Here is an 18,009-nt window from a genome sequence, read left to right as displayed (position 1 = left end):
GAGTACTTTTGTAAATTAGGAATGCCATTCAATACACGTGAGAGAACACCACATTGAAAAGTAAAAATACCTCAACCCCTCTGGGTACGAGTGAAAATATCTATGGTTTTGTGCACATCTCCACATTAGGAAAGTATGAAATAAGTCAATCTTGCAAGATTAAAAAGATGATTTTTTTTTCTTTCATAAAAAAACTTTGAAAATAAACAACCACTAAACGGTCCTAAATTTAAACATAGTGACTTTGTTTTATTTTATTTTATTTATTTATTTTATGCATGCTCTCTCAATCGTGAAGTAAAAAAAAATGCTACAAGAACAAAAGGGGGAAAAAAAAACCTACCAAAGATTTGTTCCCCTATAAATTAGAAATATAGCACTAAAAACAAAAAGGAGTGGATCCCATGTAGCAAAATTTTCCCTTGCCATTTTTTCCATTGTCAAGAGAGTACTACAAAATTGACACCTCAACCCTCTAGGATTCATGGTGAAGATCAAATTTAAAAATTAAAAAAAAAATTAATAATAATTTTTTTGCCTGATCAAAGACTTTTAAAATGGACATCCATGGGAGGATTCTAAATTTAAATTTAGTGATTTTGTTGTCTTGTCGACATGGTGCTCTCTCAAGTGTATAATGATACAAGGTGTCTCATAAGGAAAAAACGAAGAATAAGAAGAAAAAATATACAATGGATTTGTTCCCCTAAAAAAAAGTACCCTTAATTAGATCGAGAACTTTGAGAGTAATGTTCGAGTGACTTCCTATGTCACTACGTTCAACATTGAGTTAACGTGGAGGTGTGCACTCCACATGCTTTTCACATGTATCTTGAAGAAAAGCATCTATGGTGGAGTGCACACCTCCACGTCAGCTCAATGTCAAACACAGTAGTGTAGGAAGTCACTCTAGGATTTTTCGAACCTTAAAGAATAATATTAAATACCTCTCTGATCTTGGTGAAAAATCAAAGATACCACTGTACGTTTTTCAACTTAAGTCTTGCATGAGAGTTAACATAAAATGACCAAAACACCCTCATTGCAAAAGTCATGGCAAAAACACTCTTGCTTTTTCTTTCTTTTTTAACCTATTGAACTTCTTCAAGCTTGACTTCAACCTCTTATTTTTCTTCCCAAAACCTATCATCTTCAACCTTCCTCCAAATCCTATTTTGATCTTGAGGTTTGATTACTGAAAGAGATAGAATCTTTCAATTGAAGGTAAGACTGAGAAATTTTATTTTACAAATTAAAGACAATGAGTTTTGGGGGAAAAAAACAAAGGATTCTTTTTGCCAAAGTTGAAAATGAGGGTATTTCAATCATTTTATGTTAGCCTTTCCTATAAAGCCAAAGTCAATTGGTATAATGGGTCTATATGCATTTAGTGAACAAAACTCGATGTTTGAAAGCAAAGGGGTATACCTTTTTCACAAGAAGGGTTACCGGTGATATGATTTAGAGAGATTCTATTCAGGGCCGGAGCCAGGATTTTCTTATAGTGGGGGCAAATTATGATTAGTTGTATAGTTGTATAGTTGAAGAACTTCAATGGAGGGAGGAGAGGGTGTGGGGGCAAATTATGATTAGTTGTATAGTTGTATAGTTGAAGAACTTCAATGGAGGGAGGAGAGGGTGTGGGGGCCAAAAATTAGAGGGAGATGAGGGTGTGGGGGCAAATGGGGAGAGAGGTGAAGGACTGGGGACAAATGGGGCAAGTAATTAGTTGAAAATATAGGGCTGTTTCAAAGTTCTGTGGGGGGCAATTGCCCCCACCAGCTCCTTACTAGCTCTGCCCCTGATTCTATTGGCACACCAACTTTTACTTATAACGCACTAATTTTTTTGAATTTATACATTGATTGGCGTGTTAGAGCAACTCTAATGCACTCTGCATCTAGCTCACTATTTCTCAATATTTTGGAGAGAAAATTTTTTTGATAGGAAAAAGAAGAGAGTGAGATTCTCTCTGTCCATTTTTTAGCGGTACTTGAAGATGGCCTTTGACTGTACATTTATGGAGAGCTATTTTGGATAACACTATTGGAGTGCCTACCCATTTAATAGTTCTCTATAATGAAATTCTTAGTGATTATGGAGAGTCTCGTTAGAGTTGCTCTCATAAGTAAAAGATGGTGTGTTAATAGAAATTCTATATTATGATTTAATAGCAAAAGCCAGAGAGATTTACTCCAAAGTTTGTTACCCACCAAACCTTACTTCATCAAGTTTATTACCCATAAAACCTTGAAGTGGAGATCCACGTCATAAAATTCAAATTGGCGCGATAATTTGTTACCCAATGTATGTTGGAGTGGTCCAAGTGGATCCTAACCGCATCAATTTTATCATAAAAAACGAATGATCAGATACCACAGAGTTTTAAAGGGAAAAATTATAAGAACTTTAAAATAAAATAAAAAGTTAATTTTTCGTTGTTGAATTTAATTTTTAAATTTAAGAGTTCGGTAGTCATCCATTTCACCACTTTGGATCAAACTCAAAAACGAGTTTTTTCAATTTTTTCCTATTTAATCTAATTTTTCCATGAAATTTAGAAATATGTGGTGTTGGATTGCCATTTTGATAATTCATGTGGGCCCAATGTCCATTAGTAAGATTTGAAATCTTACTAAGCTAGTCATGCTAGCTTGATTGATAAAAGTAAAGGTTTGTTCAGTAACAAACTTATGAAAGAAAGGAATTTTTGCAATAAAATTGCAACAGATACCATCTCTCTAAAACAAATAGGTGTGGAAAATATATAAAGAGTAATGCTGGAGTGACATTAGGATTTATTGCGATTCTCTCATTTCTGACGCGGAGATGCATACAAAACCATAGATGTTTTGACTCGGATCTCGAGAAAACAATATGTGAGTGAAAAACAAAGACCCCCCAGGATTTTCCATATATAAATTCTCAAAAAAAAAAATCGATGACGGTACAACTCACCTGCTCTCCAAAGGGTGTGGGAGGAGTAATTATGAGAGTGTCGAGAACACTTTGGTAAGTTAAGCGGCTTGGCTCGAACACAAACGTGCCTGCATTGAAGTACAATAGGCCACGTCACGTTATTTGGACACTGTCGGCACTACCCAATGGAGTACTTCTCGCAAAAGCAGTCCATCACCAGCGTAGAAGTGTCCATCTGTCGCATCGAACAGATGATCAATGTTGTCGTACACTTGAATGTCCGCGTCCAAATAAACCATCTTGCTGTACTCCTCAAACAATAAATAAATAAATAAAACCCATTTAATTAAATAAATGACTCCACAGAGCAAATATTTGGGGACTGTTTGGATACCAGGAGCAGAACTACTCTTCCAAAGAACAGGAGCTGAAGTACTCTATAGAGGAGTTGGAAAAGTAATTATGTGCAGAAATGACGTTTGGCAATCAACTCTATGAAGTACTGGCAGAAGTACTTTTGTGCTGGAAGTTTGTTTGGGAACCATACTGACTTCTCATGACTTCTAGAAAAAAGACTAGAATACCCTTATATTATACCAGTTACTGTTTTTTATCTTTTAGTGTCATAATATGCCTTCAAACTATATTATTTTTGACATTTTAACTATAAATATTAATATAATATAATATAATAAATATTAATATAATATAATATAATATTTTAAATATTAAATATTAATATAATATGTTTAAATCCATTATACTTAAAATTTAAAAAAAAAAATTGACTGACTGTTTTTGACATAATATGACATAATATTAAAAAAAAAAAATTGACAGACTATCTTTTAGTGTTATAAGATGCCTTCAAACTATATTGTTTTTTACATTTTAACTATAAATATTAATATAATATAATATAATAAATATAATATAATATAATATAATATTTTAAATATTAAATATTAATATAATATGTTAAATCCATTATACTTAAAATTTAAAAAAAAAAATTGACTGACTGTTTTTGACATAATATGACATAATATTAAAAAAAAAAATTGACAGACTATCTTTTAGTGTTATAAGATGCCTTCAAACTATATTGTTTTTTACATTTTAACTATAAATATTAATATAATATAATATAATAAATATTAATATAATATAATATAATATTTTAAATATTAAATATTAATATAATGTGTTTAAATCCATTATACTCAAAATTTAAAAAAAAAATTGACAGACTGTCTTTTAGTGTCATAATATGCCTTCAAACTATATTGTTTTTGACATTTTAACTATAAATATTAATATAATATAATATAATAAATATTAAATAATATTTTAAATATTAAATATTAATATAATGTGTTTAAATCCATTATACTCAAAATTAAAAAAAAAAATTAATATTAATAAATGTTTCTTTTGTTTGATTTAAGGGCAAATGAATTAGAAATATTTTCATAGAAAATTAATAAAGTTAGGGGTATTTTGGTAAAACGAACCGTTAGATTTTGACTCCCCGCAAGAAGAGTTTTGAGAAATAGGTTTTCTTGACTTCTTCATAAAGAGTAATTTCTTGCTCTTGCGCGGAGTAACTCTTCGAAAGAGTAGTTCATACAAACGCATCCAAACGACTTCTAACTCCCCGCAAGAGTCAGAAGTAGCCAAGGAGTCCTATCCAAACGCCTACTTGCAATCTCAAAAGCTTAATACAGAGTGCTGATTTTGTAATTCAACCTAACAGTAAACTCAAAAACTCACTGACGTGGCCGTAGATTTTTTTTCTAACAAGATATACAGTTCTTACATTTTTAGGGGGATGTGCAAATGTGCATCCCTAGAAAAAAAATCTACGGTTCTTACAAGATATAAGGTAGTTGAGTTTTTGAGTCACCCTGTCAAGAACTGTAGATGTTTTCTCTCAGAATACACAATTGCACATCCCATAAAACATGTGAAGTTGTGTATCTCGAGAGAAAAAAATCTGTAATTCTTACACCTACAATGCCAATGAGTTTTTAAGTTACTCTGTCAAGTTGGATTGCAAAATCAACTATCTAATATATTTTCAAACCAACTTTCGACGAAATTACGATTTTGACTCACTGTTCATTGTAATGATATTGAAGGTTTTAAAATGACAATTTCGCATGTATCATGTGACTATCTCGTAGGTTTCATTACTTTTAGCGAGATCGTCATTATACAAGCTAACCATATTGTCACCTTGGGGAGAAAATACCAGCGAGTTTGGCACTTTAAACCTGCGATCTTGTCACTTGAAAAGCCTGCGATTCTGTAGATTCACATTTTGGGTATTAAAATGAATAATAAGTCAAAATTGTAATTTCGTCAAATTCAGTTCGAAATCATAATTTACCCAATTTATTTTCTTAAATCTTCTTAGAATTTTTTTTTGATGAAAACTAAGAAAATAAATTTCTCTTCAAAATATTTAAGTATTTTCTTTTTTCGAGGAAATTGATTTATACAAAACGAGTCGTGTTGTGTTGGAGTAACATTGAAATTGAAATCGTTTGGGACATTGGTGTGCACAAAACCATAGATGCTTTGGACTTGTATCTCAATGAAAAGCATCTATGATTCTATAGACACATCCAAGTCAATAATATTCGAAATGATGTCAATTTAATTTAATGTTACTTCACCATTTTCCATACATAAAAGTGCACAATCAAACTGTATCAAATCTCATTTTCCCAAGAATCATTTTTTATCTATTTTCTTCAACATCATTTTTTTTTAAATTTTTTTTTCCAATTTAAACCCACTTCTTATGATACTCCAATCATGTTCTCCTCACTCAAGTCATAAGTCAAAGGAGGCCATTATAATTTCTTAATTGTCAAGGGAGATAAAAGTAAAGGATTTAATTGACTTACATCCTATATACGTAACTTGTAGTAGGTGATCACATAATACGCCATAGCAAATTGAATTTGATTCTCAGGCGGGTATATAGGTTCGATCTCACGAATAATACAACCTTCAGAGATCTCAATATCTCGCGATGCTCTTCGGGCACATCGAGCAGCATAGCCGCCACTAAAGGGTACGCACTCTTCACCATTCGAAGACTCTTTCACTAATTCCACAACAACTATAACATAATCCCCATTACCGGCTAAGAAGGTCACATATGCCCTCTTTGAGTAATCACAGTTTAGTGAAGCGATCTTCCCTGTTCCGGTAAACACGTCAACAGGGACTTCTGATGCCATTAGTGGTTTTGAGGAGGAGGTTGGAAAGTAAATAAGCAAGAATAAGGGATGTCGATCAACTTATTTGCTTGTTTACTTACTCACAAGCCTTTGTTCCTTAAATAAGTCTCAAACATGATTTTTAAACTCGATATTTCGTCTCGTTTCGTCCAACTTCGATACCGAGTCGTCTCGGACTAGTTTTCCGATACGTTTAAGACGTCTCGTGAGACAAATCAATAAATTGAATTGTAACTCGTAAATCTTGATCAAAAAATGACTTGTGAGTTGGTCTCGTTCAGCTTTGATATCGAGTTAACTCGGGCGATACATCTCGATCTCGAACGAGTTTAAAAATCATGGTCTCAAATAAGTACCCAATTACCCAATGTGCCCGAAGCCGATTAGTCAATTTTAAATTTACCATTATGAACCTGTTCATTTTTCAAGTCTGGTTTTAGGTAGATATTTTAAGGAATCGATAAGAATCGGGTCTCGTTCGGGTACCCGACTCTCGATGGGTATCCGATAGATTCTTGACTAGTAAATTTATTTTATTTATAATAAAATTAGTAGTCTAATTAAATACTAACAAAGAGATATCATGTAATTATAGGGTCGATCAGATATCGTTCCAAGTTAAATTATTATATATTTTTTTTATTGGATAATTTTAATTTTTTTCTCCTTGAAAAAAAAAGTTATCTATCTTAATGGGTATCGTGTAATTATAGGGTCGATCAGATATCATTCTGAGGATCTTATACCAAGAATTGAAATCGTAAGAATCGTAACTGAGATTTTAATTAGGTTTCGATTCTTAATATACGTGGAACTGAGCCAGCACCAACCCATTGACACCCTTATATCCTGGGGCGGAGCCAAGATTTTCTTTTAGTGGGAGTAAACTTATAGTTAATTGGAATTGGAGGAAGATGAGGGAGTGAGGGCAACAAGGTCAAGTGGGGCATGTCAATGGTTCAAAATGTAGGTGTATCTCAAATTTAAGCATAAATTCAAAGGTATCTAAAATGCCCAAAAAAGTTGAGTGGGGACAATTCCCTACTAGCTCCGCCCCTGCCTATGTCTAGTTGATTCAATTTTGAGTCAACTCGACCAGTTTTAAAACTACACATGAAACATAAATAAATAAAAAAGAGAAGCTTGAGTTGATGAGAAGTTGAGAACTTATTAAAGAGATAAGATTACACCAGTATTATCCACTCTTAAAGACATTTTAAGCTGCAGAGGGTGCAGAAATGTAAGCAATTTCAGGCTCGGGCATCATCGTAGCCTTGTTCGATGGTCTCGCGAAGGTCTCTTCCTCTGGTACATAATCCAATGGCTTGAAATCGAGTGACTCATCGTTATATACATCCCACCATTTCTCTACTAACATCTTAATATCCTCTCTCTCCATGTTAACTTCTTTGCCTGTGTACCTCCATGGCTTTGATCCCTATATAGTAAAAGATGATGATTAATAAATAATTAATTAAAAATGGATTTTTATTTTATTTTAATTTGGAGATTGATATATATATATATAGATATATATATAATGAAAATGAAGAGAGAGGAGCTTACAGCAGCACAGTAGTGGACCACCTTGACCTTGTCGAGCTCGACGTTCTCTGGGTGTTGCCAAAGCATGGCTAGGACCAGGTTGTATATTGGAGGGATAGGTTTGTATATTTTGTTGAAGAAGTTGTTTAAGAAATCCTGGTACAAAGATAGGAATTAATGATATAGTTTAATTATCTCATTATTTTCTTGTTATCTTTATTTCTAATAATAATAATAGAACAGTTATATTACCACTTCAATATATTATAATTAATTATACACCACTCCACAAATAATTCATTCTTTTCTCAAGGTTTTTTTTTTTATTATTTTAAATTTAGTGATTTTGTTTGTCTTGTCAATGTGGTGTTCTCTCAGGTGAACAACACTACATGATACTATAGGGAAAAAGAAGAAAAAAAACTATAAGAAGGATTCACGTGGAGGTGTGCACTCCACCATAAATGTTTTTCACTTGTACCTCAAAGAAAAGCATCTATGGTAGAGTGCATACCTCCATGCCAACTCACTGCCATTTTGGAAAATTTGAGGGTTTTGAAGGGACCCAAAGCGCTTTGCATCTGACTCTCTATTTCTTAATATTTTAAAGAAAAACTTTTTTGATAGGCAAAATAAGAGAGTGAGATTCATTGAAGATGAGTGTTGATTGTACGCTTATAGAGAGTTATTTTGGATAGCACGGTTGGAGTGCTTACCCATTTAATGACTTTCTATAATGAAATTCTTAGAGATTATGCCTAGTGATCATGGAGAGTCCAAGCTCTATATTATAATCTAATAATAAATAAATAAAAATTGGTATGAAAATATAAATTCTCAAAAAAAATGGATTAAATTATAGTACAGCTCACCTGCTCTGCGAAGGGTGTGGGAGGAGTAATTATAAGAGTGTCGAGAAGACTTTGGTAAGTTAAACGGCTTGGCTCGAACACAAACATGCCTGCATTGAAGTACAAAGGAGGAGGTGGACCCATCTCAGTAGGCCACGTCACCTTATTTGGACACTGTTGGCAGTACCCAATAGAGTACTGAGGTGAGTGACTCCATGTCTTCTCGCAAAAGCAGTCCATCACAGCGTAGAAGTATCCATCTGGCGCATCAAACAGATGGTCTATGTTGTCGTACACTTGAATGTCCGCGTCCAGATAAACCATCTTGCTGTACTCCTCAAACTACATATAAATAAATAAATAAATCAAACCCATTTAATTAAATACATCACTCCACAAAGCAACTATTTGCAGTCTCAAAAGCTTCATATAATTTCAAATCATAGTTTAAAACTCAACTTAGCTAGAAACTTGGCTGAGTCGACTCAACCTCGAAACTCTGGTGTGCCTATTCATTCAATCAACTGAACTGACCTCAAGTCAACTCATCTACTCGCCCAAGTTAATTAGCTAGAAAATACAACACTTAGGGTGTTCAATGGATCAGATCAGACCCAAAATTCAATCCATTTCGATCCTAGAACTTTGGGTTTGGATTCATGTTTTGGATTCCAACAAAGATCCTATTCGATAAGGTTTTGATTTGATAGTTTATTGGATTGGATTTAGATTAACCATTTACCCATTTGATAAGGACTTGTCCATAATATGTTAAAAAGTATATTAATTATATTATATATTTGTTGAGATATATGAAATTTACTTAGATTTTGTATATAAAATTGGATTCTGGCTGATGGTTAAAGGGTTGGATTTAGATTTTAATTTTGAGATCCTATAAAAATTTGATCAAATAAGAAATAAATTTGATATTTATCGGATCAGGCCCGAATCTGATCTAATCTAAGTTTGACCAGTACCAAATTACACCCGATCCATTGACAGCCCTACCAGTGCTAGTTTCAAATTAAAGTATTGATAATATTTTATAGAGAGAAGAAAATAAAGAGTCGTATTGCAGTGATTGGACCTTATATCGCACATCTTGATGTAAAAGTGGATAGGAATCATAGATTCTTTTACACTGGTATCTCAAGGAAAAACATCTATGGCTCCCATACACTATCACATCACGGTGTGAGGTCCTATCTTGAGATCACTTCAGTATTATTCAAATATAAATATTTTAAAAGACTAACTTATTGTGTGGAAAGTAAAATATTCCATTGACATCCCTACCAATTTGTTTTAAAACTATTGATAATAATTTGTGGAGAGAAAAAATATATTTTTTAAAAGAAAAACTCATTGATGATATTTTGTGGAAAGTAAAATAATTTTTTTTTTGAAATATTAAAAATTATTTTTAAATTTAAGATATTTTTTACTTGACCAAGTCAACTCCTAAGTTATGGATATTGAATTATGTTTTCGACTTTTAAACAATATATGTTTCAGACATAACCAATAGTGGACTTTTATTAACCTCCCTCATTAATTGGGCATATTAGACATGCCTCCGTCCCTTCAAAAATAAAAAAAAAAAAAAGAAAAAAAAGGATGCTCATCCCTTGACATCCTTCATCCTTGACTGAGAAATAATGAAATTTATTTGAAATATTTACGAAAACTTGACCAATTTTTGATGAAATTATGATTATGACTCATTGTTCATTGTAATTATCAAAACGTGAACGATAACGATATTAAAGGTTTTAAAGTGACAATTTCCTAGGTATCAAGTGACTATCTCACAAATTTTATTACTTTTTAGCGAGATTGTCACTATATGAGAGGGAACTAATGAGTTTGTCACTTTAAACCGTTAGTTGAAATTGGAATTTTGACAAATTCGACTCACAAAATAGATCTTCTTAAGAAAAAATAATTGATAAAAATCGAAAAAAAATAAATCTCTTTCAAATAGACAAACATTAAAAGAAAGATGGTTTTAAATTTTGGAATTGGAGGTAGTGAGAGATCATTTTCTTGGGAGTTGATGGAGGTCTTCTACAAATGCAAGAAAATATATTTTCTTTTTTCTAGGAAATTGATTTAGACATAAAAGTGCAGAATCTAACTTTATCAAATCTCATTTTTTCAAGAATTATTTTCGTTCTATTTTTTTTCCAACACAATCATTTTCATATTCTTCAAACTCAAGTCATAAGTCAAGGGAGGTCATTATAATTTTTTAATTATCAAGGGAGATAAAAATAAAGGATTCAATTGACTTACATCCCATATGCGTAACTTGGAGTAGTTGATCACGTAATACGCCATAGCAAATTGTATTTGATTCTCAGGCGGATAAATAGGTTCGATCTCACGAATAATACAACCTTGAGATCTCAATATCTCGCGATGCTCTTCGGGCACATCGGGCAGCATAGCCACCACTAAAGGATACGCACTCTTCACCTTTCGAAGACCCTTCACTAATCCCACAACACCTTTAACATAATCCCCATTACCGGCTAAGAAGGTCACATATGCCCTCTTTGAGTAGCCAGAGTTTAGTGTGGCGATCTTCCCTGTTCCGGTAAACACGTCAACAGGGACTTCTGGTGCCATTAGTAGTTTTGAGGAGGGATTGGAAAGTAAATAAGCAAGAATAAGGGATGTCGATCACCTTATTTGCTTGCTTGCTTACCTACTAGCCTTTGTTCCTGAGATGTAGTTGAGGACAATGGGGTCCTTAAATAAGCCTCAAATGAGGGTTAAATGCATGGCAAATGTGATCAAATGAAACTCAAATTTAGTTTCATTAAGGTCATTTTCATTATTGGTTAATAATAAATTAAAAAAATGAATGACTGTGGTGCAATCAACCGTTCATTTAGATTATATCATCGAATGGCGGCCGAGATTTGATGAGGTCGTGATCGATAGGGTGATAATTGGTGTCAAGTGGGCTTCATTTTCTTTGGGGTGATTTAGAGATAACCCCTCATAGTTTTGATTAATATTTGATACATCCATTTGTATTTCAAATTGATGACATACCCCTTGACCTTTTTCTCTAAGAGAGGAAAATGATCTAAATGCCCTAGTTGTCAACTTATAACCAAAAAGCCCGTTGAGTTTTTTCTCGAAATCCGTCATCTATACCTAGGGTTGTCATTGGAATATCTTGTAAATGGTCTAGTGTACAAAAATAAAATCTAAGACTAGCTAAATCCAAATCCGATCGATCTTTAGTAATTGAGGTTATCACAGGTTAGGCCAGGCCGACCTACACATTTTCTTAATATCGGATTGGGTTGTTGAGCAAGTCTCACTCCAAGTCCAATCAAAAAATATGGATTGAACTTAGTCTAACTTAGCATGATAACTAAATAGACTTAGTAACATTAGCCCATCCCTAATAAGTTCGATCGAGTCAAAATTCGATCGAAAATTCATCTTTGCACTCGTTTTCAATCTCAATATTCCATTTCCTTCCACCTTCAAAACTCAAGAATAAAATAGGAATTTAAAAAAAAAAAATCAAAATGATGAATATTTTGCTGGAAAATTAAGATGTTTTCTATTAAAGATTAAAGATAAGGGATTGAATAATGAGTTTGAAGATGTCTAGCTTTAGGGATAAAAATCAAGAGCTTTGCCAAGTGAGATTGAAATCCGAGAGTATTTTTGTCTTTTACTATAAAAATCAATGTAAAGCGGAAGATCTTCAATTTGAAAATACAGGGGCATTTTAAATATTTATTAAAATATGAAGGGCCTATCTAAATGACTTTTTCTTTATTGGAAGATGTCACGTGCATTCATGGACTGGAAATCAGCCGCTGACGTGTCAGAAGGAAGTGCAATTGGCAGATTCCTTCCGGATTAGAGAGTACTCCAGCGTCCAAGTGAGATATCAATGCACCTATCACCCAGAAAACGCGCACAACTACCTAGAATCCGCATTTCAAGAAGAAAAATGCTGGAATGACACAAAGGTGATAAAAATGATGTGGTGGAGCTCACATAACCGTAGATTCTTTTTTCTCGTATCTTATAGAAAAGCATCTACAGTCCTATGCACGACACCACATCATTTTGTCACCTTTCACTAATCTTTAGAAACTTTGTGTGTTCTCTTAGTATGTGTACCTTTTAGACAGTTTCCACTTACAGTTAGGGGGAGGTTGGATCACGTGACGATTTGTCCGATACGTGTTGGTAGCGTCCACCAACGAGACCGATAGATAAGTCAAACATATAGAATGAAATTTAAAATCATAGTTTATATTTTTCTTTGTTGGGCGAAATAATCCAAACATATTGGAAAACTCGCCATCCTTTATCATGAAATAGACGAGACATCAAAACAAGTTTTAAAATCATAGGTTCGATTGTGTCTAAGGTTCTTTCAAGAGGTACTAATTTTTATTTTTGAAAATACAATATCTCAAGACGATTGTCAAATTCTTCCTGAATTCGAACTATCCTCCAGAGTATAAGAAGAAGTTTAAGGGATATATTAAAAGGCGAATCACGAGACATTGAACCCAACTCAACTATCACAACAAGTTCAATTGCAAGATAAGTTTGAATCCCAAAAATCAAAAGATTGTGAGTGAATTTGATTAGGAAATAAGTCGAAAAATCGTGGAGCAAATATGTCAAAAATAAATGAGTTATGTCAATGGATTATTTCCTCCTTCATGGCACTAATCATTCATTATCGTTATTTGCACGAGCCGAAAAATAAGACTCACATTGAAAATAGTTATGAAATCTTAGCTTTCAAAAGTTAAAAATCTAACCATTTGATTTCTTGACGTCGTCATCAAAATGTTCACTAAAAGAGGTGGGCAAAGAACCAGGAACATGATTTTAAATCTCATCTGAGATTAAGAAGACTCAGCAAATCATCTCAATTTTGTTGGTGGACAAAACGGAAATTGAGAGTGAGATAAGAATCACATTGTCTCGTTTGCCCAACGTGATGTGTTGTTCGAGATTTCACAAATGTCATATGAGATAAGCGGGATAAACGTGATTCCATCATATGTGTTAAAAGTTCAGAAAAAATGGAGATATTTTTTCCCTCTTTTCTTTTGATTTGATTTTTAAAAGAGTCTTATAAACCTTACTCAGTAAAATCTCAATTCTTACTAAGGGTCATTGACCTCACCTGTTGGCATCAAATACTATAGAATCGTTGAGGAAAAAATTATATGAACTTTAAAATATATATATATATTAATTTTCATTGTTAAATTTAAATTTTAAATTTAGGAGCTCTATGAAAATTCGATCGTTGTTCACTTTCAAAACCTTAGAGGAAATAACATATATGTATATCTCATTTGGGACATTGGTGTGCACAGAACCATAGATGCTTCTCACTTATATTTCGATGAAAAAAATCTATGATTCTATGTCAAGCCCTAAACTCCATAGGGATGCTATGATCTTTCGTGCCCCAAAAGCTTGGAACCAATGTATGTTAGAGAGTAAGCGTGAGACTTTTTGGCAACTGATGCACCTTAGCACGGAACGAATTTGCTCATCTAAGACTCTATTATGCAAGGGCGGAGCTAGTAAGGAGCTGGTGGGGGCAATTACCCCCATAAAACTTTGACAAACCCCTTTATTTTCAATTAACTACATGCCTCATTTGTCCCCACTCTTTCATCTCTCTCCCCATTTGCCCCCACACCCTCACTTCCCTCCAATTTTTGCCCTCACAAAAGTTTGAGACACCCTTATATTTTCAACTAATTGCATGCCCCATTTGTCCACATTCCCTCCCCTCCCCCCACACCCCCTCACCTTCCTCCAATTTTTGCCCCCACAGAACTTTGAGACACCCTTATATTTTCAACTAATTACATGCCCATTTGTCCCCACTCCCTCACCTCTTTAATTTTTTGTCTATGACATTACCTCTTGACCGGGGACGTCTCAAATATTTATTGGAAATGACCTAAATATCATTTTCTTCAACTACTAACTAAAAACCTCTTAATTTCTCCCTAAAATCATTTATTTTCACTATACAACTAACCATGGTTTGCCCCCACTACAAGAAAATCCTTGCTTCGCCCCTGCTATCATGGAGAGATAGGTTGTCATAGCCACCTTGTTCTTGATTCACCACCAGTTGTGAATCGCATCCACGTCAACAATGTCAATTTCAATGTTACTTCTGTGTTTTCATATTTTAATCAGAGTTTTTCATGAAATCTAGAGGGTTGTGGTGCTGAATTTTGAATGTGATAATCCATTGTAGCAAAATGACCTTTAGTAAGACTTAAAATCTTATTAAGTTTATAAAGAGAATGGTTTTTTTTCTTTAAAAACAAAAAAACAAAAAGCAAAGGAAAACCTCTTCCTCTACAGTTATGGTAGTTTTATAAGTCTATTAAAATATCTATTTCAATCAAATATATAAATAATGATCGATACCATATTTATTAAAAAAAATTCAGATATTTTAAGGACAAAAACATATATCTTGTGACAATGAAAATAATTTTAGTCGAGATGAGATGACTTGTGGACTTGTCCATGAACGAGGCGAGACATCAAACCAATATCAGCCCCACATGACCATATTATTCATACCACAAAGACATAATGTGTCATGCATGATCTAAATTCTAAAAAATATCAAATATATAAATATAAATTTAATTACAAGTACCACGTGCATATTTCGGTCTTATACGTGTTCCATGAATATGGAAGTATGTAGAGATTCTAGAATCTTTGAAAAATCTGACAATTTTCATGCCAACTTAGGAAACGTCCTACTAAGTACAGAGAAGAGAAGAGGAGAGAGAGAGAGAGAGAGAGTGAAAAGTGGTCACAACTACTTGCAAATGTACCTGTCACTTGGGGGTTAAAATGAGGGTACTAGGAAAATTTATCAAATCCAATCCATTTATATATGGGATACCTTACTCAACCCATATATAATATATTTAATAAAATTCTAATTTTTATTGAAAAAAATAAATTTCATTTTCACCACTAAAAATAAATGTTATTATCAAAAGTAAAGTCACACAACTGTAAATTAAGTTCAATAGTGAAAAATAACTTTCATTTGAAAAAAAAAAAACTCAAAATCGTAGAATTTTATCATTTACAATCATGTGGTATCAAATCATGTTTTTGAATACCATAAGGTGATGTAGTCAGAAAACTTTTCTTAATAACTTAGTAAGAAAAGTATTTTTAATATATTATTATTATTATTATTGACTAAGTAAAGTATATTTCTTTATCACATAAGACATAATAACTTTATTTAGTAAGATTTATCAAGAATAATGATGAATGAGTGTGATTTTTGGTATGCAACTAACATGATAAGGGCACAGAACTGCATATCTTTTTCTTGTGTTCCCCAAAGAAAAAGATTTATGGTTCTGTGCCCTTGTCACGTCAACCACGTACCAACCCCATGTATTCATCACGATTCTTTTGCCAATATTAGGAATCAAACACCACATATATACCTCTAGATTTTAATGAAAAAATAGAGTAAAAAATTATAAATAACTTATTAAGAAAAATATTTTTTTTTCTTTCTCAAACTAAATTTTAACCATTTATTAATTTAAAAATATCTTAAAACACCCTTTAAATTTTATAGAATTTAATATAAAAAAATATATTATGAAAAATTCTAAAAAAATGAGTAATTTAAAAATTCTTAAATAATTATTTATAGATTTAAAATTATACTTTAATGATAGAATAACTAACGTGTATAAATAGGTTAGGCGGGTTGACACGTAGAACCCAACTCATTTAATAATCGTGTTAGACGGATTGACACTATTACAAGCCAAACCCAATTAGACCTTAATCAAACCCACTAACTTCGTATCATTTTCAAGCTGTGTTGAAATTGCCACCTCTAGGTAAAACTCCTCCTTTTGAACATTTTCTCATAACACAACAATTTTGTCCTTACCAAAATTTTGTTATTGAATAAAATTTTACTTACTTATTTATTTTTTATTATTATTATTTATTTATTTATTTATATATTTTTTGGGGGTGGGGGTGGGGGTGTGGGTGGGGGGTGGGGGGGGGGTGGGGGATTACTTAAAGGACCCTGGCAGAGGGAGTTCTTTCTAATTAATCCTTAAGTTTTAGGGTCATTCTTAATAGTCTATTTAATAAATATTTTATTTCTAATTAGTCCCTAATTCTCATTTCCCACCTTTCTCATGATTGAATGTCCTGACCTTTCGAATTCATCGATATCATCTAAAAAAAATTGAATTTTTGGCATCTCAATTAAATTTCGGAGACTCCATTCTATCGGAAAGGATTTAAGAAAAAAGAAGAAGCAATTTTCAAGAGAATTTTTTGAAGATGAATGTAAAAAAAAAAAGGGTTTTTTCACTTTTCTTTTCTTCGTTTTTGGATGAAAATCGATCAAGAATAGTTCTTTTGGTTTTAAATCATCTAAACAAGTTGTTATCTCAATTAGTTGATCTTTCCATGTATTTTAATCGAAAATGAGTGGATTTTATTAGTGTCAAGTTCACCACTTTTTATTATTGAGTTCGATAATAAAAATTTTGAACTCGACAATAAATAAAAAGCGATGAGTTCAACATTAAATAAAGAGCGGTGTTAAGAAATGAAAATTTTATTAAATGGACCATCAAGGTACCGTCCAAAATTTAAGGATTATTTAGAAATAAATCCCTCCATCAAGATCCTTTAAGTAATTTTCCAATTTTTCCTTCCTCCATGTACTTTTCTTTCTCTCAATAACGCCTCTCCCCTCTCACAAGTATCTTATGCATTCTTGCTTAAGAATATTTACATCGAAGTCCAAGGTCCTTGGCAATGCAACTGGTGAGGACGACAACATCTCTCTTTCGCTAATAGTAGTGGTGCTTGTCAATTGGTCATTGAGGGACATCTTTCAATTGGACCACACAATAATTAATTAATAAATAACCCAAAGTTAATATCTCTCCAGAGAGAAAGTGAAAGAACACATTATATTCAACACTACTCTTTAATGTGAGAATGTTAAAAAGAACTATCTTTATTCTGCTCTCCTGTTTTTTATTGAGAGAAATGGAATGAAGAGAAGAGAAAATCACTCCATTTCTCTTGTTTGGATTGTTAAGTGGAGAAAGTAGAGAAGAGTAAAAAATGTGAATTTTCTCTCTTAAAAAGTGGAAATAAATCCTTTTAAAATATTTTATAATTTCAACTCTACCTCTAAATCTCTTTTAAATTTTCAAAATTGTCCAAATTTCTCTCCCATCAAATTAAAATTGTTCAAATTACTCTTAAATATTTTGTCATTTACAATCATATGACCTCAGATCATGTTTTTGAATACCATAAGGTGATCTGTTCAAAAAACTTTTCTTAATAACTTAGTAAGGAAAGTGTTTTTT

At 32.6% G+C, this 18,009-nt stretch overlaps 1 protein-coding gene and 1 pseudogene across 1 annotated transcript; both read right to left on the bottom strand.

The window, feature by feature from the left end:
- Window positions 1–2,885: 2,885 nt before the first annotated feature.
- Window positions 2,886–7,180, bottom strand: LOC147405596 (galactinol synthase 1-like; annotated as a pseudogene).
- A 141-nt stretch (window positions 7,181–7,321) lies between these two features.
- On the bottom strand, window positions 7,322–11,304 carry LOC147405595 (galactinol synthase 1-like). The gene is made up of 4 exons (XM_086433388.1): window positions 10,868–11,304; window positions 8,591–8,911; window positions 7,740–7,874; window positions 7,322–7,611 (listed from the first exon to the last, which is right to left on the bottom strand). The coding sequence occupies exons 1-4, from the start codon at window positions 11,201–11,203 to the stop codon at window positions 7,390–7,392; spliced, it is 1,014 nt and encodes a 337-aa protein (XP_086289514.1). The 5' UTR covers window positions 11,204–11,304; the 3' UTR covers window positions 7,322–7,389.
- Between the last annotated feature and the right edge of the window lie 6,705 nt (window positions 11,305–18,009).

The sequence above is a fragment of the Akebia trifoliata genome, chromosome 3, assembly GCF_017979445.1.
Source record: "Akebia trifoliata isolate Shusen 1 chromosome 3, ASM1797944v1, whole genome shotgun sequence".
NCBI classification, from domain to species: Eukaryota; Viridiplantae; Streptophyta; class Magnoliopsida; order Ranunculales; family Lardizabalaceae; genus Akebia; species Akebia trifoliata.
Note: the sequence above shows the minus strand (reverse complement) of the source record. Positions and strands in the feature narration are given on the sequence as shown.